Here is a 23,600-nt window from a genome sequence, read left to right on the forward strand (position 1 = left end):
GGGGAGCACAGGCACCAGCAGCCAGTGGGAGAGAAGCTGGGCAGGGACCACAGGAGGCTCCTGTTGACATCCCCAAGATGTATACTCTTGGTGACTTCTCCTCCCTGTCAGGAACAGGCTAGCCCCCCACTTGCCCCAATGTACATACCCCAAAAAAGTGAGCCAGGCAGCTCCATTTTCTGCTGTTTATTGACAGCTGACAGTAACTCCCTGCCCGGACCCCCCTTCCCCACCTGCTGGCCCTGGCCTGGGCCACCCACTGTGGAGAGGCCAGGTAGCTGGCCAAGCCCACCCACCCGGGGACATGCCAGCACATGACCACTGGAAGGGGCCCCACACACCCAGGCACCACCTTGGCAGACCCCCTCAGCCCACCCGAATCACAATCGCTGGTTTTCGGCGCTTTTTAATTCTCTTTTTTGTTAAGAAATGTCAAAGTTGTGCCCAAGACATGTGGATCAGCAAACACGATAGAGGAGGCCGATCAGTACTTTTTGGAGGGGGGAGAGGGAGGGAGAGAAGGCGAGAACGACCACACGATACGGCCTCAGACCATGAGCAGAGCGTCTGTGGGAACTGGAGCGGGGGTGGGCTGGCTGCGCGGCGCCAGCTCAGGGCCCCAAGGAGGGAGGGTTGGGCACACCCTCACACGCAGCCTGGCATGCATGCCCTGCACCCACTGCTGTCACCCAACTGACGCGCCCACGTTCACCACGCCGTGCACACAGCTCCCCTGAAGCCCAGGTGCACCCTCACACCAGCACCCATGGGAGAGGCAGAGCCCTCCCCACTGTCTCCACGGCGTGGATGACACAGCCCAGCGGCGAGCAAGGCACATCCTTCAAGTTCTTCAGACGCAGAGAAGTTAGGAGAGAGAGCAGAGGGGAGGCCCTGGCGGAGCACAGACCCCTCCCCCAGACCCCAGCCTCCTGTTTGTGCTACTGGGCCCAGAGGTCTGGCCACTCCTGGACAGAGGGAGGGAAGGATAGACAGACAGATGGCCGGGGCCTCTAACAGCTTTTGTCTTGAGCTAGACTCCAGCGTCCTTGCAGTTGGTAAATGGTTTTCTATAGAATCAATAATATTTCTTCTTTCTTTAAATATATATTTGTTAAAGTTATACCTTTTTATTTCTCTGGGGAAATCTGCCTCAGCTTATTCCCAATAAATTAATACTCTTTGATAGCTTATATTCAGGGAGGGGGGTGCAGTGGGGCAGGGGGCCCAACCCCAGCCCCTTGTGCTGCGCTGGAGTGGCTGGCAGAGGTCCCCAATGGGCAGTTCTGTGCTGGGCATAGGCCTGTGCTCTGCCACAGACTGGGGAGGGGGCTACAGCAGCTGCCCCCCTCCCGCTGCCTCCCAGGGTGGACCCAACCTGGACTCAGGGCAGGGGGTTCAGGAGTTTCCCCTCCTCCACCCACAGCGGGCAGAGCCCGGTGGTGGGTGGGCAGATGGCCCAGCAGTTATTGCACAGGGAGCAGCAGATAAGGAAGGGGGGCACCCACGAGGCAGCAGCATCTGCCCAGAGCCCTTGGGTCCCCCAACCAGGCAGTCCTCCAAGCTGGGCCCAGGGGCAGGAGTTGTGCTTGTGCGGGGTCTGGACAGGACGGCCCACCCCCGCCTCGTGCCCGCGGCCGCCTAGCGGGCTGCCCCCTGTGCCCCTCCCCCTTGGTCCACCGCCCTGCCCGCTCGCGCCGCCCCCGGAGGTACCCATCCTGAGGTAAAGGTCAGTGTGCGGGCCGGAGCCCAGGCGGCGCGGGGGAGCCCAACTTGGGCGGCCGCGTCACTCCAGCATGGCGTCCAGCTGGTCGGCCAGGTCGTCAAACATGCTGCCAATGTCGTCCAGGATGCTGCCGGTGCTCTTCTCCTCGGCGGCCGAAGAGCTGGGGGCGGGCGCAGCGTGAACTGGCTGAGTCGGCGCAGAACTTCCAGCCCCCGTGTCCCGCCCATTCCGCGCAAAGTCCCGCCCTCGCGGAGGCCACGCCCCCGCCTTCAGGGGCGGGGCCGGAACAGTCCACGCCCCCCCCCCACGACATCTGCCCCGCTCCGCCCCCGGCCCACGCACAGTAGCCTCTGTCGGGGGCTGGGGCAGCTCGTAGGGCCCCGCCCACGCCAGGCCGTACCCGGCGCAACTCGGGCCCGGCGCGACTCGGCCCCGCCCTCGCAGGGCAGCCTCCAGGTGTGCACCCGCCGCGGGGGCGCACAGACCCCCACCTACGCCCACGCCGGACCGGGTCCTGCACCTACCGCGAGCCTTGCGCGTCCTCCTGCCGGATCTTCTCTTCTACAGCTTGCAGCGCGGCCGCCAGGCACGCGCTAGTCTCCTCAAGCTTCTGCCTGGCGCTGTCCCCCGGCGAGGCGCCGTCGGGCGCGGCGGGGGGCCCGGCTGCCGCTGCGGCAGCGCGCGGCGGCTTGGCGGGCACGTGCAGCGCGGGCACACCGGGGGACGGGGGCCTGGCCGGGCTGGCACTCAGCGAGGGCGGCGTGCTGGCGGGCTTGGTGAGGGCAGCAGGCGGCTGGCGTGCCGGCGAGGGCGACGGGCTGGCGCTGCCCGACTGCAGCCCCGCAGCTGCCTTGGCCGGCTTGGGCGCCGTGGGCGGTGGCGGCGGCTTGGGAGACACGGGCGGCGGCGTGCCGTGGGCACGCTTCACCTCTGCGGGGAGGAGGAGAGTCGCACCGGCGTGGGAGGTCGCGCGGCGCGCGCGCTGCCTATCGCGGCACAAGCCCTGCCCAAGCGCCCTGCCTCGAACCCGGGATTAGAGATAACGCCCTTTGCACTGCCGGCCGGGCTCCAGCTCCAGCCCTCCGCCCCCCAGCCTCCCTGAGGCTGCCAGGGGGCGCGCTTCCCTGTGCAGGCCTGCGTGGGTCACTGCTTCCAAACCCCGCCTGGTCCGCCCCCCACCTCCATTCCCCTCCAGGTGTGGCCTGTTGCAGCCACCGGCCCTCCCGTTGCTTGAATGCCACAGGGCCTTTGCACCTCTGATCCTTCTGCCTGGAAGCCTCTCCCCTCCCTCCTGTGCTTGGGTCATTTTACAGCCAGGTCAGAATCCTCCCTTAGCCTTCCAGCATCGTGGGCCTGTCCTCCTTCCACAGGTGCTGCTATTCATGGGTTTCTGTGTCTCCTTCACTGAGGAATGTAAGGATCATCCACCCTTGTCTCAGCTCTCGTTGGTGGAGTGGTCCAGTGGGTGGATGGACAAGAGGGTCTGAAGATACTTTCCCACCCCACTCCACCTGGCCTTCATTAAATCCAAGAAGTGGAAAACCCCTCAGACCATGGCATGGGGAGCTGGAGGAGGGCCCTTCCCCAGCTGGCTCCCTGAACCTACCTGGGCTGCCAGGACCTGGCAGTGGCACCTTCTTGGAGGCAGGCGTGGGCGAGCCCTGGATCTTGGGCACGGGCTGAGCCAGAATGGGCTTGGGAGAGACAGGTGGCTTGGCTGGCTTCCGGGCATCACTGTCTGGCGGGGGCAGTGGGGGCAGGTGCAAGAGGTCAGAGGGCGGGGGCTCAGCGGGTGGCGGTGGCGGGGGCAGCTCTGGGGGCCCAGCCTGCTCAGAGGCTGGACGGCGGCGCACAGTGCCTGTTCCATTCTGGTACACGGACAGCGGCGGTAGGGGAGGCTCGGGACCTGCCTCCCTCTCCTTGGCCTTGGGCCGGCGCTTGACCGTGTCGGACTCAGTGAGGATGAACTTGACGTTCTCCTGCTGGCTCTGCTTGGCTCGGATGCGCCTCTTGAGCGTGGCGCTGGCCTCCACCCTGGCCAGTGGTGGGCCCTCCACACCTGCCTCACCCTTGGCTGGACCTCGAGGCCGCTGCCGGGTAGCGCCATCTTCCACAAAGTGGCCGTGATCTGCAGGCCCCCCTGGCTCTCCCGGACCCCGGCGAGCAGTGGCCAGAAGTCCCGTGACAGGCCCACTCAGTGTGCGGCGCCGGTTCACCACCTCGCCGTCAGGCCCAATGGCCTCCTTGTGCTTCACCGAGGCCAACACCGTGGCCACCCGGCCTGGCTCCGGGCTGGCGGGGCGAAGCATGGGGTGGCCCTCAGGGGGCCTGCGGGCTGCCCGGCCCCCACCCCCAATGGACGACAGCTCGAGCATGGCTGCAATGCTCTTCACACTGCCAGCGCTTCCTGTGTCCACGCTGCCAGCCAGGTCACTAGCCCGCCGGCGCTGTGCCCGGACCCCCAGCCGGCCGTCCTCGGTCCCAGCCCCCTCGGTCTCCGCATCTGGCACTGACTCATCAGCCAGGTTGGCACTGGCCATGGCTGAGCTGGAGCGCTTGGGCGGGGGTGGGGGGGGGCCCTTCTTTCGCGGCCGCACAGCAAACGACTGGCTGCGGTTGACGTTCTTGTCAGCGCCAGCGGATGCCCGCACCGAGTGGCTGCGGCCCACGCGCCGCTGGACTGTGGCGTAGGGCCCCACGGTGGCAGGCACCAGCAGCTCATCCCGCTCCGGCTCGCTGTCGGACGCCGCGTAGCGATTCAGGCTGTGGGCGCGCTTCTTGGGCCGCCCTGGCTCCATGTCGGCCTCAGGGGGCAGGCACAGTGTGGGCACAGGCGCGGGCAGGGCCGCAGGCGCAGGCCCCGGAGCAGCCGGCCCTGCCTCGCTCTCCACGGGTTGGGGCAGCACGTAGGCAAAGCCACGGTGTGTGGGTGACTGAGGCAGCGAGCGAGGTGACATGGGTCGCTCCATTGGTGGCAGCAGCTGTGGGGTGGGCTTCACCTTGGCTGTGGCTGGGGCTGGGCCATGAGGCCCCCCCAGGGCTTGCGGGGAGCCTGGCCGGGCTTTTGTGGGAGTCTGGGGGGGCGTGAAGTGGCTGGTACCTGGTGGAAGGACCTGCCGTGGCTTGCCAGGCACTGGGGGCACACTGGCCCGCTTGACGCTGTGGCCATGGCGGCTGGGCCGGGCCTCCTTGGGGGGGGTACCCAGGGCCGGCCCCTCCTCCAGCAGGTACTCCTGGCTTCGTGACATGGGGCTGCCAGGCCCTGGGGGCCCGTCGCCCAGCAGCTCCTGAGAACTGCTCATGTGCCGTGCCCGCCCACCCAGGCTGGGCTCCTGCCGCATGGAGGCCCTTGGGGTGGGCGGCAGGTGGTTGGAGGGCTTCTCAGTAGGGGCAGCGGCAGCGGCAGCCCCTTCAGCCGGGCCCGTCAGAGCAGCCTGCAGCTCACCACTGAGCTCACTGTCCTGGAAGGTGGTCATCTTAGGAGACTGGCAGTCAGCTGGGGCAGGCTCGGGCGGGGGTGGCGACTCGATGGCCATCACTTCAAGTGACTGTGGTACCTTCCGGCGCAGGGGTCCCCCCTCATACTTGGTGTACTCTGCCTTCTGCAGCTCTGCCAGTTTCCTCACTGCCAGCATCAACTTCTTCTGGTGTCCTGCGTGGGGCAGGGGGCAGGTCAGGCCAGGGAGGGTGGCGAGGACCAGGAGGCAGTGGGGGCGGGGTGGGGCCTCACCCAGCTTGGTGATGCCGATCTCCTGCAGGTCCTCCCAGGTGATGTCGGTGATGAAGTCGATGTTCTCGTAGCCGTTGTCCACCAGCACCTTGTAGTACTGAGCCAGGCCAATCATGGACAGCCACACGGCCAGGTTAGCCTACGGAGCAGGGGACACAGAGGGCAGCCCGAGCTGGCTGCCCACACCCTGCCTATTACTCAGAGCTGTCAGAGGAGAGGGCACCGGGCCAGCCTGGCACAGAGAGACGGAAGGACAGACAGACAGGCCCGAGGCGTCAGCTTTGGAGACAGTGCAGCCTTGACAGGAGCCCAAGGCCAGCTCACACACACTTTCGAACATATGCAAACACACACAGAAGAGCGACTCTCTCCTCAGGATACCCTTTGGGGGAGGGGGAAGAATGCGCTTCCGGTGGAAGAATGCACTTCCTCACCTGCCCAGGCAGCCATGGGGACAGCATCCACGTGGATACACCACACACGTCATGGACACAGACACACAGCACCACCGACCAGATACGCATATACACACACCCTGCATCCCAGCCATCCACGGGCACTGACACCCCTCTGAGTCACGCTCACGCCCTCTCACCACTTCCCCACCAGCATCAGGCACACGTCACACAGCCTCGTCACACGCCTGGCAAATATCCGTGATGGTCTTCACCCAGAACCACCGGTGGCTCCCTGAATGGCATCCACCCGTCCACACTCCCAGCTGGATGTCACTCATGCATCAACACAGCACACTCGGTCACCCCCCCCTTGGGTGCACAAGCAAAGTGAAGCCCCTGGGACCCAGATGTGCTGGCTGGGAGGACCCCTGAGCCGCTGACTGAGTGGGGTGAGGCAGAGTGGATGAGCACAAACCCACCTGTCACCAACCCACAGCCCTGGGGCTCTCGGTGGCCATGGCATCTCCCTCACAGACGGGTGGGAGCCCGAAGCACAGCGCAAGGCCCAGAAAGGCAGCATGGATGTGACAGGCCCCGGGCCCACCTTCTCCCAGCCCAGAGCCTGTCCCACCACAGAGTGCCTGTTCGTGACAGCACGGGCCGCGGCTGGTGTGGCTGTCAGCCAGCGTCTGCAGTCACCAGTGGGCGCCTTGAATGTATTTAGCGTACGCATGCTGTGTACCCGAAACACGCACAGGCGTCTTCCCCATACATGTGCCTGGGTGTGTGCAAGCACGTCCCATCCCCACGGCCCCCTGCAGTGTCTGGGGGGGTGTGTGATGGGCAGTGCTGTGGGGTGCCGGGTGGCTCCGGTGTCCCTGTGTGGCCGCCTGAGCGTGGAGCACGTAGTGGAGATGGGGACTCTCCAGGCTTCAGGCTCCCCTTGCCCTGATAGCCCTCAGAGGCGGTCACCACCGCCCCTGCCCCTGCCCCTGCCCCAGGGAGGTGGGCCCCAGTGCCCCTGACAGACAAACAGAGGTCATCCTCTGCTCTCCTCTCTCTGGACTCCCCAGAGGGCAGGGGTGGGCTGTAGCCAGGGAGGCAGGCTGTCTGTCTGTCTGTTTGCCCATCCTGGGACTGGCCACTGGGGTGCAGGGGGCCTTACGGGTTTGTGCTCAGGCAGCCAGTCGGGGATGCTCAGGCCGCTGATCTCTGCAGTGATCTTCTTCCGGTGGCCTGGCTTGGTGACCCCGATGGCCGTGAGGTCCTAGGTGGAGGAGAGGCCCATTAGCAGGAGTCTGGGGGCCCATCTCTGGGTCAGCTGGTAGACAGCCTTCGGGCAGCTCACCTCGGGGGTCATGCGGCTGATGGTGGGCAGGTCATAGCCGGCACTGATGAAGTTGGGGGCGTAGAGCTGCAGCTGGAATGTGGCAAGCCACTGGCTGACAGCCTCGGCGCCCTGGAAGACACAAGGCACCCGCTGCAGGCTCGCCCGCCTGCTCCCCCGCCAGGCATGCACCCCAGCCACCGCGGCGCCTCCTTCTCTGCTCAGCTGAAGACCACGCAGCGCAATCTGCTGTCCGCTGGGCTGTCTGCAGCCAGGCCCCGTCAGCCTGGCCCGGGTGCTCCTCCTCGCTCTGTGGTCCTGGGTGCCGCTGTCTTGAGCATCGTCCAGCACCTCGGCCTCCTTCTGTGATCTCCACCAGGAGGGTCCAGCTGCTGTCCACATCACAGGCCTCCCTGACCGTCCCCCCCATTCCTGGACCAGGGACACCCTGCAGTGTGGCCCCGTGTGAGGGGCTCTGGGAATGGGGCCTCAGGCGGGGCAATTTAGTGCTGCTCCTCTACGCCCTGGAAGGTGGGCTCTACCCAGAGGAATGCAGGAGGACTCAGCCAGCAGCTCACGCCCGCCCTAGCACGCAGGTGCATGCACACAGGACCTGTCTCACCCACATACACGCCTTGTCTCGTCTCACATCCATGCCATTCCACACACATACACATGCGCACATGTGCCCGCATCACAATCACACCAGCCACACACAAACCCCCACTCACCTCACACCCATGTCACACTTCCTAGACACACTAGCTTACACGCACAGCACATACAAGAGACAACAGCTACACAAACAGACTGACAGACCAACAGAAGGACGGGCCCAGCCTGTCTAGGGCCCTGGCCGCGCTGCGGCCAAGCCAGGCAGGCTGCCCTGGGCACCCCCCCACCTGCAGCCGGCCCAGGCCTTGTACCTTGCCCTCCGATGCTGCCTCCAGCTTCTTGGGTGGCTGCTCCCCATAGACCTGCCCGGCATGGGTCACTGGAGTCTGAGACCGGGTGGCACCTAGGGACGAGAGGGTGTGGTGGGGCAATGGCTGCCTGGGGGCTACCTCCCGGCCAGGCCAGCAGTGCTGTGTCCTTGCTCTTACCTGAAGAGCCCTCCGGAGGCTTGACAGGGCTGTCCCCGGGGCTGGAGTCGGAGACAGACTTCTGGGAGAGCACCGTGGCCAGAAGCTGCAACCCAGACAGGCCGGCTGGCCAGTGCTGCTCTAGACACAGGCCATCCCGGTCCTGCCACCACCCCACCTACCTTGACCCCTTCAGAGCCTGCGTGCAGGGTGTGGCCCCCGCTGCTCCGGCCACTGGCCACACTGCTCAAGCTGCCACTGCGGTCCCCGCCTGCCAACAGGAGGGAGCAGCATCAGCTAGCGCCAGCCCTGCAGAGCCCAGGTGCTGCCTTGCAGAAGTGCCACTGCCACCGCCCTCCAGAGGCCCCCACCTACCTGTGAATGGCTTCCTCAGCACCCAGATCTCCTCGGGGGGTGCAGAGGGCCCTGCTGAGCTGCCTCCCTGGGGTGGGCTTGGTTCGGCACCTGCTCGGGAACCTACGGGCCAAGCACAGTCTCCCTGAATCCTGGATTGGCCCAGGCCTGGGGCATCCCCTGGCCTGACCCCCAAGTCTGCACAGAGCAGAGGCCGGACACACGTTCCTGGGGGGGGTCAGTACAGCCTCCTCCTGCCCTGTCTCCGAGGAGCTAAGCAACCCTCAGAAGGCCCTTCCCAACCTTGGACATTGGAGAGCAGGAGAGCATGGCAGAGAGGGGCGCAGGCCAGGCTATCCTGTGGTCCTGTAGGTGGGAGTAGGGAATTGCAGGAGGGTGCAAACCCCTCTGTGCCTGGGGAGCAGGGGGAGGGAGGAGGCCCCCAGGAGCCTGGGTCCAGGCTCCTCACCCCAGGGAACTAGATGACCTCGGGTGGATTGGCCAAACCTCCTAACTGGCCCCCCTCTGCCCTCTCACCCGGCCTGTCAATCTCCATATCCTCTCTGTGGGGTAAACCAATCACACCAGTCCCCCATCTGAAGCCATTCCATGGCCCTATGGCCTCATCCTGCGCCCCCTCCCTCTCCGTCACCAAGTCAGCCACACTGGGCTCCTTTGGACCCTTACACAGTCACACTCTGTCCTGCTTCAGTGCCTTTGCACATGTGGTTCCCGCTGCCTGGAATGCTCTGCCTGTGGCCAGCCCCTCCCACTTCTCAGGGCCTTCTCTGTCCACACTTGTCTAAAGTGGGTCTCCACCTGCAATCTCTGTGTTACCGGTTGGTACGTTTCCTTCCACATTTATTTCACTGTTCCCTTCTCCCCTCCCTCCCCTAGGGCAAGCTCCTTGGGAGCAAGAATGACGTCCATCTGGGATACCGTCTATTCCTAGTGCCTGGCATGCAATGTCTGTTGAATACATGAAGGAGTGGGTCAGGGGACGCTGATGAGGAGACAGCTGGCAGGACACACTCTGGACCCCACACCTAGCAATGGTTAGAGCTGACGATCCTTGCTCTGCCACCCAAAACGCCATGCACCTGCTTCCTTCTGGCCCGCGAGCCCATCCCTGGGTGGGACTTACCTGCTCGCTTGACGATGGCCTCGCCCAGGGAGGACGGGAAGTAGCCCACACGGTCATTGCCTGTCCTGTTGTCATGGATACAGCCCTTCCACCGGCCGTCTGGATGCTGCTCGAGGACCTGGCCAAGTACGGTGGGGGGAGCACACTCAGGGAGACACCCCTCCATGTTAAGTGGGTGGGTGGCCTTGGCCTCCTGCTCAGACCCCCCAGTTGCTGCCGGGTGTTGTGGGGAGCATCCCAGGTCCCATTCATCCCTGTTCCAGCAGCCCCAGGCTATCCTTACTGTGATAATGTCCCCGGCTTTCACGTTGAGGCTGGTCAGGTCGTAATTGTTGCAATAATCCTTGGTAGCCCGGACCTGCAGGGCTGCCGAGGCCTCTGGGGACACAGGAGGCGGCAGACCCCCCAGTCCTGTGAGCCGGCCTGGCCCAGGCCCCACCCCTGCCCCCCTGCCCCGCCCGGGCCCACCTCGCAGCAGCTGCTTGATCTCCTTGCTGGCCTGGGAGGTGGTGAATTGGTGCACGATGTCCAGGGCCGTCTGGCTGTAGGTGTTCCTCACGTGGGCATTGATCCCGTTCTGTATGTGCCAGAGGGTGAGGACTCTCAGGAGCCCCCTACACCCCCACTTGACCCCAGCTCCCTCTGGCCCCTAACTCACATCGAGCAGCAGCCGAACCACTTCCGTCTTCCCACAGAGTGCGGCCTCGTGCAGGGCCGTGCCGGACTTGGTCTGGCGGTTAATGTCAATGCCAGCTTGGAGGAGGAGTCTGACGGGGAGGTAGGAGGAGCAGGCAGGGCCCTGCACAGAGAGCCCTCTGCCCCAGCACCCCCAAGCCGGGCTCCAGTTCCTGGGGGCTGAGGATGAGCTAACCCTGTCCCACATCCCCAACAACCCCTCCCTGTGTTAACCCTTCACACTCTTATCTCGTCTCATCCTAGTGTAGGCATTGCTGCGATGGCCACTTTAAGGATGGGGAAACTGAGGCTCAGAGAAGTTAAGAGTCTCCTCAAGGTCACCCAGCAAGTGGCACAGACTGGGGCTATAGAAGACCACTCCCCAGCCCCCTCCAGTGCATCCTTTATGTGGGCGGCTTGAGGCATCCTTCGTATCCAGAGACCTGACCACATCCCCACGGCTCCCTGGCTGCTCCTGTCTTATTGCCAAGCCAGGAGCAGGAACCCCAAGGCTGGGCGCCCCTTACCCCGCCCACCCCCCCACGGCCATACCTGATGATGTCGATGTGGCCATTCTTGGCTGCCAGGTGCAGGGGGCTGGTGCCATTGGGGTCAGCGGTGTCCCCTGGCCGGGGCTCTAGCAAGGCCGCACACATGTTGCTGCTCAGGAGCAGCTGGACCACCTGGAAGGAGGGGTCAGAGTAGGGGGGCCCAGGAATGGGGTGGGGAGCTGCAGTTTGTCTCCCACTCCCACCCTAGAAGAAGTTGGAGTCCCACTCAGCTCCCTGGGGAGACTTACCCCAACGCGGCCGAACTCACAGGCAAGGTCCAGGGGCGTCTTCCCCGAGTTGTCCACCATGCACGGGTTGGACTGGTGCTGGAGCAGCATCTCAGACTGCAGGGACCACAGGGCGTGGTCAGGCCCAATGCATCCGTCGGGCTCATTCTGCCCCAGGCACCCTGTCACCCCTGAGGCGGTCCTTACCACGTCGTAGTGACCATGCTGGGCCGCCAAGTGCAGGGGGATGTGGCCCTCATCAGACGGGACATTCACCGCTGAGCCCGCCTTCAGCACCAGCTTCATGGGCTCCTTCCGGCCCTGCCAGGCCGCATAGTGTAGCGGCCGCATGCCTGGGGGCAGGGGGGGGCGGTTGGGAGCTAGCCCCTGACCCTGAACCCAACCCTGACTTCTAGGACGCTGATCCCATGAGAACCTGCCTCAACCCAGACCAAGACCCGGGGCTGAGACCTCAGTTGAGGGACCATCCTGGCTTCCAGGGACCCCACTTCTGACCTTGACACCCTGCCTCTGGCTCTGAGGTCCCTGACAGGCCTTGCCTTTGTTGTCCTTGATGTCCACAGCAGCCTGGGCCTCCAGCAGCAGGGTGATCAATTCTGTGTTGCCATTCAGGGCCGCGTGGTGCAGGGCAGAAAAGCTGGGACAGGTGATAGACATGTATGGGCAAGGAGCCGGGAACCCTGCCTTCCCCAGGAGTCCTTGACCCCCATACCAGACTGACATCTCCCCGGGCTGAGAACTCACCCATCTGGGTCTTGGAAATTGACATTGATCTTCTTGGTGGAGCCCAGGAGCTCTGGGGTGGGAAGGAGACATGGTGAGGGAGGCTCTGTCCAGCCCCTACTGAGGCCTACCTGGGTCCCAGCCCCCTCTAGACAGAGAGCAGGCAGAGAGCGGCTGGCTAGCTCCCTGGCAGGCTCAGAGCCAAAGCTATCTAGGTCTTTAGTCTAGAAACGTTCATTCATTCAACCCTGTTTCCGGCACTCAGCATCAGGTACCAGCTTTTGGCCCTTGGTTTCCCACTGAACTAAGACATTGGGAGGTTCATAGGGCCTGTCCCTGCCTGGGAACAGAAGCCAGGGCTGTGCACCCACACAGGCGCACACATGTGCACATGAACCCCCTCCCTTGAGACGCTGGCTGAGCATCTGCCAATGGTGGGAGGGAGAGAGCCAGCCCAATCTGTCTCTCAGAAGGACCCAGATGGGGCCGGGGGTGGCCCAGGAAGGCTGGAACACCCGGAAATGGGGGTATCTCTGGGGAAGATATGCATTTCCAGGGTTCAGCCTCCCCCAACTCCCAGCCCCGGGGCTGGCCTGTGTAGATGAGCCCCATTTGGCAGGGCAGGATGGGGAGGCAGGCAAGTGGGCCAGTGCCTCCAAGCAACCACATTACAATGGCCCCCTCATCTATGGGGGCATGCACAGGCCCCAGGGTCAGCCCTCCTGAAGCCCGAGGGGCTCCAGCCCTCCCTTGGGGGCCCCAGTCTCCTCCCGGGGCCTCCCCAGTCCTGGCCTCCACCAGCCGCCTGCCAGAGGAGGGAAGCCCACCAATGCCCTCCCCGTGGGCTCAGGTCCAGCCGGACTCGGGCCAATCCCCTGCCTGTCTAGGCCACGGTTACATAAACCATTTGTGGGTCAGTCACTCTGTGAGGGAGGGGCTGGCAGGACAGAAGCCCCTTTGTCCAGGCTCAGGACAGGGATGGGGGCAGGGGGCTGAGGGAGTCGAGTCACAGAGGGGCTGCTGCAGGGCCCGCTCTGTGACCCACAGCAGCCCCGGCTGCTCCGGCCTCAGTTCTCAGCTTTTGGATGTAGGGTGTGGGTCCCCCAATGGCCCACAAAGCCCACAAAGTCAGAGACGGGCCTGAATTCAAATCCTCCCTCTGCCCCTTACTAGCCCTGAGGCCTTGGCTGTGAGCTCGAAGGGTCTAACAGGGCCAGCCTCAAAGGCCTAAGGGCGCCTCCAGACAACACATGAAGGGTCTGGCACAGAGTCGGCTCAGCACGTGGCAGTTCCTAATACTAGCTCTATAGTAATCCCACCCCACCCTCCCCAGTGAGGGGCTTTGCTGAAGAGCCGAAGAGCTGAGGCTCCAGGATGAGAGGCGTCTCCACTCCCCTGCCGCTCCCCCCGCCTCAGACACTTGGCTGATGCTAACGGCTGTCTAAGTTGGCAGCAGTGCCACCCCTCCTTCCCCGTGGTGGTCCAGGGCAAAACCTTGGAGGCAGCCCTGGGTCCTTTCTTGAGCCCTTATATCTTCTCCATCGGTCAATCCTGTTGGCTCTACTTTCAAGACACTTTCAAAGCACACCTGGAATCCTACCCTTTCTCACCAGCACCATCATCACCACCCTGGGCCAGGCCAGCGTCCCTCGAAGGAACACTGCCATCACCTCCCCCTGGCATCCCCACTTCCACCCTGCCCCCTCCAGTCCATCCTCCATACCCACTGAGGTCAGGGGGATCCCGTTAGAACATGGGTCCGGTCCCATTGCTCCTGTCTCACTGGGGTTGGAGGCCAAAGCCGGACAATGGCCCTGATGATGCAGCCCTCCTTTCACTTCGACTTCCTCCTCATCCCTGTTCCAGCCACCTGAGCCTCCTTGATGGCACTCCAACACACCTGTCTCCCCTGCCACAGGGCCTTTGCACATGCTGTGTGTGTGTGTGTGTGTGTGTGTGTGTGTGTGTGAGCCATTCTTCTCTCAATTATCCCCATTATTCCCTCTTCATGTCCTTCAGGTCTCTATCCAAGACCTGCTTGTCAAAGCCTCCTCCCCCATCTAAAATGGTAATCCCCTGGGAGTTTCCTGGTGGTCCAGTGGTTAGGACTCGGCACTTCCACTGCCATGGCCCAGGTTCAGTCCCTGGCTGGGGAACTAAGATCCTGCAAGCTGTGCAGTGTGGCCAAAAAATAAAAAATAAATAATAAATACAACGGTAATCCCCTTCCCATCTCGTGTCTGTTGTATTTTTCTCTTTAGCCCCCATACCACCATTTATCTTGTTTATTGTCCATCTCCATCACTAAATTACAAGCTCCAAGAGGACAATGGTTTTTATCTATTTTGCTCACTGCCGTATCCTTGGTGGCTAAAACAGTGCCAGGCGCACACACGGTGCTCAGTAACTGGTGACTGAACTGTACCCTCATCCCACACGCTCTGTCCACCTGCCAGGGTCGGCTTCAAGTGTGTCACCTGTGCAGCTACTCAGACGAGCCCCACACCTGGCTGGGTGCTCTGCTGTTGTGAGATTGTTATTTTTTGTTTTTGTTTTTGGGGTTTTTTTTGGCCCCATCTTGTGGCATGCGGAACTTCCCCGACCAGGGATTGAACCCGCGCCCGCTGCAGTGGAAGCGTGGAGTCTTAACCACTGGACCACCAGGGAAGTCCTATTATTTTTTTGGACAAGTCACCCCCCCACCATTTTCATTTTGCGCTGGGCTCTGTGGATTATGCGGCCGGGCCTGCCACGGTCCCTTGTCGTGAAGCTGAAGGGAGCCCAGGCATCGCTGTCCCCCAGCACCCCTGCCTTGCTCAAGCCCATGCTCAGCACATTCCCCCACCAGAAGGCTCTGCCCCCCGACTCTAATGTCTGCTGCCCCCCACCCTTCTTAGTTCCCATGTAGCCAGTTCTCAGCTTCTCCCCACAAGACTTCCCAGGCCAGCTCACTCTCCTCCCTCCCGCAGCCAGGGTGCCCAGGCAGCTGCGGAGCCAGGTGCTCGGAGTGGAGCCCGAGGCCAGGCCCACCTGCTCGCCCAGTCACAGCTGCAGGTGCTGAAATCTCAGAGGGACTGGAGGTTGAGGCCCAGGAAGTGACACAGACACCAGTGGGGAGAGGGTGTCTCCATCCAGAAGGGGATCACTCCCCACAGGAGAAGGAGCATATTGCTAAGGTCATCTCCCCACCACACACTCCCAGCCGCTGGTCTCCTCAAAGAGGAAAAGTGCTGGAATTGGATGAAGGGGGCCTTGAGGTCTTGGAGCACCCCCAATTCCCATGGGGACACTGGACACCCGGGAAGGTCCCAGAACTGCAGCCTGCCTGGGGCTGGGGGGTTGCACCTCATGGAGATAGGTGCCCTGAATGAAGCTGGAGCAGAGCATGGCTTCAGGGGCCTGGGTAGGTGGGAGAGAGGAGGGCAAGTGGGGATAAGCTGAAGGCCCCAGGAGCCCCTTTCCCTTTTCCACGAGGGCACTAAGTCCTACAGATTGCCATCAGTCATAGTGCATACGCCTTGCCCCTGACCGCCCCCATGACTTTGGCTCTCCGGTCTCCTATCACCCCAGCCCTCTAACTGCTCTCCTGATACCACCCCTACCTGTGAAGTCACCTCCAAACTCCAGCTGCAGAGGCCCTGGGGGGAGCCCACCCCAGACCCTTTTCCACTCTACCCTTGTGGCCTCCCTCCACCCCTCTGCCCAGATGCTCCTCCAACCACGGAAGCCACCCACAGGCCACCTCCACAGAGCCACATCGGTCCCCTACAGGGACGTGGTCTTGGCCTCCTCTGCTCCCACCTCAGATTGGCTGAGCCCTGTGGCCTCCAGCATAGAAAGGCACCCTCTCAAATCCCCCAGGGCAGGCAGCTCTGAGCCAGACGCTGGAAGGGAACTCTTAGTGGGCCAAGGTGAGTAAGCACAGGAGCACTGGCCGTAGTCTTCAGTGAAATGGAAGAAAGGGGAGGTTGGGCCAGAAGGAAGGGCAGGGTGTCTGCCTGCACCCCAGAAGACCAGCCTCCACCCTAGTATTTTCCCTCCCTAGCAGTCTCTTCTTCACTTCAAGGATGACTGCTAAAGGTGACGGTGCCTGTGCATGTAAGTGGAGGCTCCCTTCAGGCGGGATAGGGGTGCTGACAGAGCCTGGGGTGTCACTGGGGTGTGGGGTGAAGGGAAGGTGTCAGCACAAGGAGGAGACTGTGGAAACAAGAATCGTGGGGGGCTTCCCTGGTGGCGCAGTGGTTGAGAATCTGCCTGCTAATGCAGGGGACACGGGTTCGAGCCCTGGTCTGGGAAGATCCCACATGCCACGGAGCAGCTGGGCCCGTGAGCCACAACTACTGAGCCTGCGCGTCTGGAGCCTGTGCCCCGCAACGGGAGGGGCCGCGATAGTGAAAGGCCCGCGCACCGCGATGAAGAGCGGTCCCCGCACCGCGATGAAGAGTGGCCCCCGCTTGCCGCAACTAGAGAAAGCCCTCGCACGAACTGAAGACCCAACACAGTCAAAAATAAAATAAAATAAATAAATATATATTAAAAAAAAAAGTATCCTCTTAAAAAAAAAAAAAAAAAAAAGAATCGTGGGAACACCTCTGGAGTTGGGGGCCCCAGGGAGTACCGCTGGATGCCCCCTACCCCATGGCCCAAACTCCAGCTGTACTTTGCTGAATCAAAATACATCTTACTCCAAAGCAGGCCAGTGTTGCCATGACAACCGAGCTAATTCATGGAGAGATTTCTCGGTCTGATTTATTATGCCCGCCCCTGTGAGTCAGAGAGCCCAGATTCGGGTGCCAGGGCAGGTGTCCCTCCTACCCGGAGACCAGGCCATGCAGGGGCAAATGCAGAGATCCAGGCGGAGACACAGGTAGAGGTAAGGGTCCCCACACCTCCCCCGGATGGCCAGAGTAAAAGGGGGGAGGAGTCGCCAAATCTGATGCCCCCCACTTCCTCGGCGCACTGCCCTGGGCTGTCTAGGAAATGGCCACAGTTAGCACTTCCGGAGCACTTACTAAGTGCCTGGGCTTCATGCGTGTACTCACTGTTCTTACAACAATGCTACGAGGCAGGGACCACAAACGTCCCCATCCTACAGATGAGGAGACTGAAGCCCAGAGACTGGAGATGCCTGTGCCCAAGGTCGGATGGCCACTAGGTGGAAGACTTTGCCTTGCCTTCCACCTCTCAATCCCTGAGCCTGCTTTTGAGGCTCAGCTGAGGTTGCCTCTGCCTGAAAGCCCTCCCTTTCTGAACCCCGAGGCCCTGAAGCCAGCCCTAATTGGCAGACTGTCCCTGGGCCTCCAGTGTGGAAGGCAGGGCCCACCTGTGTATGTGTGCTGGCGAGGCACAGATGTGCAGCTCTCTAATTGCACAGAGCAGATAGTAGCGGCCAGGCAGGGGCTGCAGTGGGAGGGGTCCTCCTGGGGCTCAAGGACCTACCCCCACCTGCCCCAGAGGCTGTCTCAGTTCTCAGCATCTCCCCTGGAGAGAGGGGAGGGTACCTCCCTGACTTACATACAGTCCCAGGGGGTGGCATGGGGAGTCGGGGCACCCAGACCCCACCTGCTACCCAGCAGAGCCCTGCCCGCGCCCACACAGGTGCCCTGACACACTGACACGGCCATACGTGCGCAGTCACACACGCGGCTTGTCCACACGCCCATCCATCCATCTCCAGGGTCCCCGGGGGAGGCTCCAGGCTGAGCTGGGATGAGTGCTGGGATCAGGGCGCCAAGCTTCCAACCATCCCCTGGGACCCCCACAGAACAAGCTCAGGATGGCCAGTGGGAGACCCCCTCCCCCCCAGTCTCCTTTTCCAGCAGGGAAGCCAGAGAGGACCAGGGTCTGCACCTGCCTCGAACTCAGCCTGCCCTGGGCTGGGCGACCTTGGGTCTCTGCTCCCCCTTCAGTAAATGGCCCCCAGCCGGCCATGCCTGGGCAGCCACACCCCCAGCATGGTCCTGCCCCCCCCCCTTCCCTGCTAAGCATGTTATTAAACATGGGGCGGGGAGGGGGTCTGACAGAGACTGTCAGCCCTGTGGTCTCCCCTTACCGCAAGAGGCCCCTCCCTCTCTCCATGGCGTGGGGGGGAATCCGCCTCGCCCTTTAAAGGCCCAGAAGAGACCTCCAGCTGTCAGCCCGCAGCCCGGGAAGGGAGGGGAACGGAGGCAGGAGAGAGGGATGCGAATGCCTGCGGCCTGGAAGGTGGGTGCCGCCAGGTGCCCGCTGGGGGGCTCGGGTGACGGCCTGGCGCTCGATGCAGCCCCTCCTTCAGTGCTGGCAGCGGGGGGCGCGGACGGAGGGTCTGGGCGCTGCTGGCCCCGCCCCGCCCCCGGGGACCCGACAGCATCCCCCTCCCCGCCCTGCGCCGGGCGGGGTGGGGGGCTCGGCGCTGGAGACGGCCCCAGGGCGCGCCGCGGCTCGCGCCCGCTCCCCGCGCCCCCCGTACCCCCCGCACTCACTGGCCTTTCCGGGCCGCGGCCTCTGCAGCAGCCTCTGCGCGGTCCCCACGTCCTCCGCCTTCACCGCCTGCACCAGTTCCTGCTCCTTCCCCATGGCGCGACCGGGGCCGCAGCGACGCGGCTGAGCTCGGCGCGGCTCAGAGGCGGTGGCGGCCCCGCGGCACCCGCCGCATCCTCCTCCCTCCCCCGCCGCCTCCTCCGCCGCCCGCGCCCCTCGCTGTCCTCGGGCTCCGGCTCGGGCTCGGGCTCCCGGCGCGGAGGGGGCGGGGAGCGCGTCACGGGCGGGGGGCGGCCCGGGGGCGGGGGCCAGCGGCGGCGGCGGCGGCGGCGGGAGCGGGGCGGGGGCCGGCGGCGGCGGCGGGAGCGGGGCGGGGGCGCGGCACCTGGCGCCGCCTCCCGGACGCCTGGGTCCCCCCTTCCGCGGCCGCTGACCTCGGTGCGCCCGCGCCGGCCGCGCGCCCGACTCCTTGGCTCCGCCCCTACATTAGGACCCGTCCTCCCGAGACGCCCCCTCCCCACGTGCGGGCCGCGCGGCTCAGGCCCGGCCTCTGCGGACACCCCGCGGCCCCGGCGACCGCCAGGGGCTAGGGACAGCAGCCACCGGGGGGCCGGACACTGAGCCCCGACTCGGCGGCGGCGCCAGGCAGAGCCTGAGCGAGGCTTCCAGAGGCTGCGGGACCCACGGGGGGAGGGACTCAGACAGTGGGCGGGCGGGGACCCGGGCATGGAGATACCCAGGCATCGGCGGCACAGAAGCCGGCCCGCCAGGGGCTGTCAGACATTTCTGGCCCGTGGTTCCCGTGGGAGGTGTCGAGGGACTGTGAAGAGGAATCTCCCAATAATGAATTCGGTGTCAGGGAACCCGCCCTCCCCTTCCCGCAACTGCACCTTCATGCCCTGCAGCCTCTGGCTCTCTCCACAAACAATGCTAGGCGACCCCCAACCGCCCCCTCCTCAGTCGAACCCCAACCTCAGTGCACCTGCCCAGCACCAACTGGGGTTCAGCCCCTCACACTTACCACTAAGAGGGGCTCGGCTCCCCCATCCCCAGCACCAACTGGGGTGTAACTCTTCAGGTCCACCACCCAGGGGGTTTCAATCCCCCCGGTCGCAGCACCAATGGGGTCACAGCCCTGCCCAGCAGCAATCTGAACCCCACACAAGCCTGCTTACCCCCCAGCCTCCAGGCACAGATTCTGGCAGCCCCACAGGGGACTGTCCTGCTTGACAATAACCCTCCCCCCACCCACCCCACACACACCCAGAAGTCTCTCCCTTCTGACCTCCTGGGCCTTAGCCTCCGGTCCTCACCTTGTCATGGCTGCAGCATTCTAGAGACAGACTGGTTGGGGTCTGTGTCCCAGCTCAGGTTCAGTTTCCTCATTTGCAGGGAGGGGCAGATCATCACCCCAACCAGGCAAGGTTGTTAGAACCTTGGGAAGGTTCACACATATGATGGCTGGACCCCCCCATCTCCCTATGGCCCAGGCCATCAAGCTGGTCCAGGAAGAAGGTGGCCAGAGTGTGGAGGAGGGCAAGCAGCAGGCACTGGGATTCCCTGATCTGGACAGCTGGTCAGTCCCCTCCGTGGGCTCTTCTGTGAAATTTAGGGAGCAAGCCTATGCCTCCCAGTGTGCTGGGCTCCCACAGGGTTCCCTAAACACAAGAGCCCTCCCCCCCACCCTTTATGGTGACCAATTCATGGGCACCTGCTGGGTCAGGCACCATGCTGGTCACTTCATAGATGAGCTTGGACTTACTGTGCCCTTTTTACAAATGAAGAAAGTGAAGCTCAGAAAAGCCAAGTGACTCACCTGAGGTCCCAGAGTCTCCAGGTCATGAGTCTGAGACTTGAACCCACATCGGCCTCTTCATTTGTCCCAGATCTGCCTCTTACCAGGTTTGTTTTGCCAGTCACTTTGTCTTTCTGAGTCTCAGTTCCCCCTCCATAAAATGGGGGAATGATACCTCCCAGTAGATTATTTGAGGATTAACTGTGATGCTATCCATAAAGCACCTCACAGAACTTAGTAAGTTCTCAGCAAATAGCTTCTGAGGATATTGTGATATTCTTGGGCCTCCCTACCTGGGCCGTCTGGGTAGCAGTTGCATTTTATTCATCTTCATGTTCTGCAGAGCCAAGCAGTGTGCCTAGCACACAGGAAACACTACAAAAAAAAAAAAAAAAGATAGTTATTATCCTTACCATTATTTTCATGTTTTGGCTGGCTAAGGCAAACCACTCTGGCCTGAGCCTAACATTTTCAGGGCCTGGGGCAAGAGGACAAACAGAGGCCCACACACCAAATGTCTAATTATTCAAATGTTATAAATCATGCTAATAATGTGTTAAATAAAATATATTCTATCATCCTACCTTGACAAATACACCTTCATCATGACCTGAAAGGCCAAGTTCTAGTTTCGAATTATCGCATAGCTCTGGGAAATGAACTGGCCCCTGCCTCCAGCTGCCTCACCTCCATTCTCTGCCCACTTCCAGCTCCAGCTCCAACTCTACCCAACAAACAGGTAGCCCTTAGTCACTCCTCAGATCTAGGCTTGGGCAACTTGCTGTGTGGTCCACCTTCTGGAGGACAGACCTGGGAAGAAGGCCGTACAGAGTCTGCTAGATTCATCCTGGTAAGTGAGGCTAACGCCCTAGGAGGAGTCAGGAATTCTAGATCCACTACCCACCAGCCCAGTGAACCTGGGACAAGCTCCCTACGCTCAGCTGCCTCATCTGTAAAATGGGTCAGCAGCTCTGCCTGCAGTCCAAGGCTGACGGGAGGGTCCATCTGGAAACAGAGATGTGAATCTTCCTGGGGTCCCCCCAGCCTGGGGATGGGGGCAGCACAGCAGGCCATCCACTCTGGCTGGGGGTATGAGGATGCAGAGGCGTGGGACTTGGGCAGCCCTCCAGGAAGTCAGGCCTCCGAGGACGATCCCAGGAGGAGGGGCCGCTGAGCCAGCAGAACTGCTGAGGCTCAGCCTGGAGTAGAGCTGGCTGCTGCTTCACTGCAGCCTGGGCTGGCCCCCTTCCCAGCTGTACGGCAACCTCCCCCTTCCCCCAGCAGCAACATAACCCCTGCTCCTGTCCACCAGCTGTGCGCCCACTCAGGGGCTCCCTGGTACCCCTCCCAGCCCCCCAGAGCCCTGGTGCCCAGCCCCTTAAGTATAAAATGGGGATGACGAATGTACCCTCCTCACGGGCTGCTGGGAGCATGAAGCATGATAGCTGCCAAGGTTTCCATCTTCTCAAAGATGCCACCTCTGTAAAGTGCTCAGCTGATGCTTGGTACATAAGAAGGGATCAACAACCATGGGTCCTATCTCCCCTTCCTGCCCAGCAGAGATGCTGGGGCTGCTCAGGCTGGGCATGGAGCCTGGCCTGGTCTCTCAGTTACCCATAGGCATGGGACATGTGCAGCCCTCCACCCAGAGTCCCCACAAAAAGGCAGACAGCTCAGGACTTGCCCCCTGGGCCACAGTTACCCCATAGACATCTGGCTGAGTCTTCCAGCCCTCCTTTGGTCTCACCTCTCTCTCCCGCTCTCAGGCTCTCAGGGTTTATCCTGCTCTGGACATCCTTCAGGTGCTAGGGTTCGCAGGGCTCTTCCTCTCCCAGGCTTCCAAGCCCACATATCCATCTGCCACTCCCCAGAGCTGCCTCTGAGCCTGGCAGAGCTGCCCTGGGGAGCTCCTCTACGTAGAGAGGAAGATGAAGAGGATGTATGAGGTGCGGGGGTTGCCTGGGAAGTAGTCACCTCAGCCAGAAGGGGGGTGATCAGGGGAGGGATGAGCCCAGCAGGATGGGTTCTGCCATGTTCTAGCCACATGCCCTTGGAATCATGACTCTACGTCTCTGAGCCTCAGTTTTCTCGCCTCCAAAATAGGGGGCGGTTCCTCCTTGGCAGGGTTATTGCGAGGACCCAATGCAGAATGTGGGTAAAACGCTCAGCATAGTTTGGCGGTTCCTCAAAAAGTTAAACATGGAATTACCACATAATGCAGCAATTCCACTCCTAGTATATACCCAAGAAAAATTAAAACGTGTACTCAAAGAGATGCTTGTACAGAAAATTTCATTTGTAATAGCTAAGAAGTGGAAACAACTCAAGTTTCCATCAATGAACAGATGAATGGATAAATAAAATGGGGTCCATCCACACAATGGAATATTATTCAGCCATAAAAAGGAATGAAGTACTGACACAGGCTACAACCTGGATGAACCTTGAAAATTTTATGCCCAGTGAAAAAATCCAGACACAAAAGGCCTGTTGTAGGATTTCATTTATATGAAATATCCAGAAGAGGTAAATCCTCAGAGACAGAAAGCAGATTACTGGTTGCCAGGGGCTGAGGGGAAGTGGGGTGGGGGGATGGCGAGTGAGTGCTTAACTGGCGGTGGGGGAGATGGGGTTCTTTGGGGATGATGGAAATGTTCTGGAACTAGATAGAAGTGGTGTTTGCACAACTGTGAAGGTACTAAGTGCCACTGAATTGTTCAGTTAAAAATGGTTACTTTCATGTAATGTGAATTTCACCTGAATTAAAACAAAACACCCAGTATAGCCCCCCACACAGAATAAGCTTTCAAAATGCTATGAAAAGTCCTGGAAAAAACAGGAGTTCAGCAGTTGAAGAGGTAGAGGTGAAGCATCCTAGGTGTGGGCAAGCATTCAAAGAGAGGGTGTAGTGAATTCTGAGACTGTTGTTCACTCATGGCTTGTGGAGCGGAGAGAAGGAGAAGCCGCAGGGTTGGCAGGGGCTGGGCCCAGGAGTCTGGAGGGTGACGGGGGACCCCTGCAGGCTTCTAACAGGGGTCAGACCTAGGTTTTTAGAAGACCACTCTGTAATGTGAAGGACAGCCTGGAGGGGGCAGGAGTGGGTGTGGGGAGGCTGTTCCGGGAGAGGGAGTGGTGGCCCATCTTGCCTCACTGTCATACATGGGTGGGCACTGCACACAGAAGGGGAAGCCTTTGGGGGCAGGTCCATCATGAACTGTCTTGGCCGTGGAAAGTGGTGTCCATGGGGCCTTCAATGGAAAATGTCAAACAGGTAGCTGGATGTGAGCTAGAGACAGGGTGGAAAGGCCCCAGACCAGGGATGGTACTGAAAGCCCTGAAGAGTGGGCAAGAGCCCCCAGGGATAGTGTGGAGACAGGAACTCTGGAGGCCA

General features: G+C 61.8%; 1 protein-coding gene across 2 annotated transcripts; it reads right to left on the reverse strand.

Annotated features, from left to right (window-relative positions):
• Positions 1–174: 174 nt before the first annotated feature.
• CASKIN1 (CASK interacting protein 1) lies at positions 175–18,567 on the reverse strand. 2 transcript variants are annotated; one of them, XM_059897047.1, is made up of 20 exons: positions 18,417–18,567; positions 11,977–12,028; positions 11,772–11,869; positions 11,419–11,564; positions 11,233–11,328; positions 10,986–11,116; positions 10,417–10,525; positions 10,227–10,335; positions 10,042–10,124; positions 9,759–9,876; positions 8,636–8,737; positions 8,443–8,531; positions 8,282–8,366; positions 8,105–8,196; positions 7,200–7,310; positions 7,017–7,118; positions 5,454–5,592; positions 3,330–5,375; positions 2,248–2,653; positions 175–1,883 (listed from the first exon to the last, which is right to left on the reverse strand). In XM_059897047.1, exons 1-20 carry the CDS (start codon positions 18,508–18,510, stop codon positions 1,784–1,786), a joined length of 4,308 nt encoding a protein of 1,435 aa, XP_059753030.1. In that variant the 5' UTR covers positions 18,511–18,567; the 3' UTR covers positions 175–1,783. The 2 variants fall into 2 exon arrangements, with proteins under 2 accessions (XP_059753030.1, XP_059753029.1); XM_059897046.1 differs by having other exon boundaries at positions 10,042–10,136.
• Between the last annotated feature and the right edge of the window lie 5,033 nt (positions 18,568–23,600).

This window comes from Balaenoptera ricei, chromosome 15, assembly GCF_028023285.1.
Source record: "Balaenoptera ricei isolate mBalRic1 chromosome 15, mBalRic1.hap2, whole genome shotgun sequence".
Lineage (NCBI taxonomy): Eukaryota > Metazoa > Chordata > Mammalia > Artiodactyla > Balaenopteridae > Balaenoptera > Balaenoptera ricei.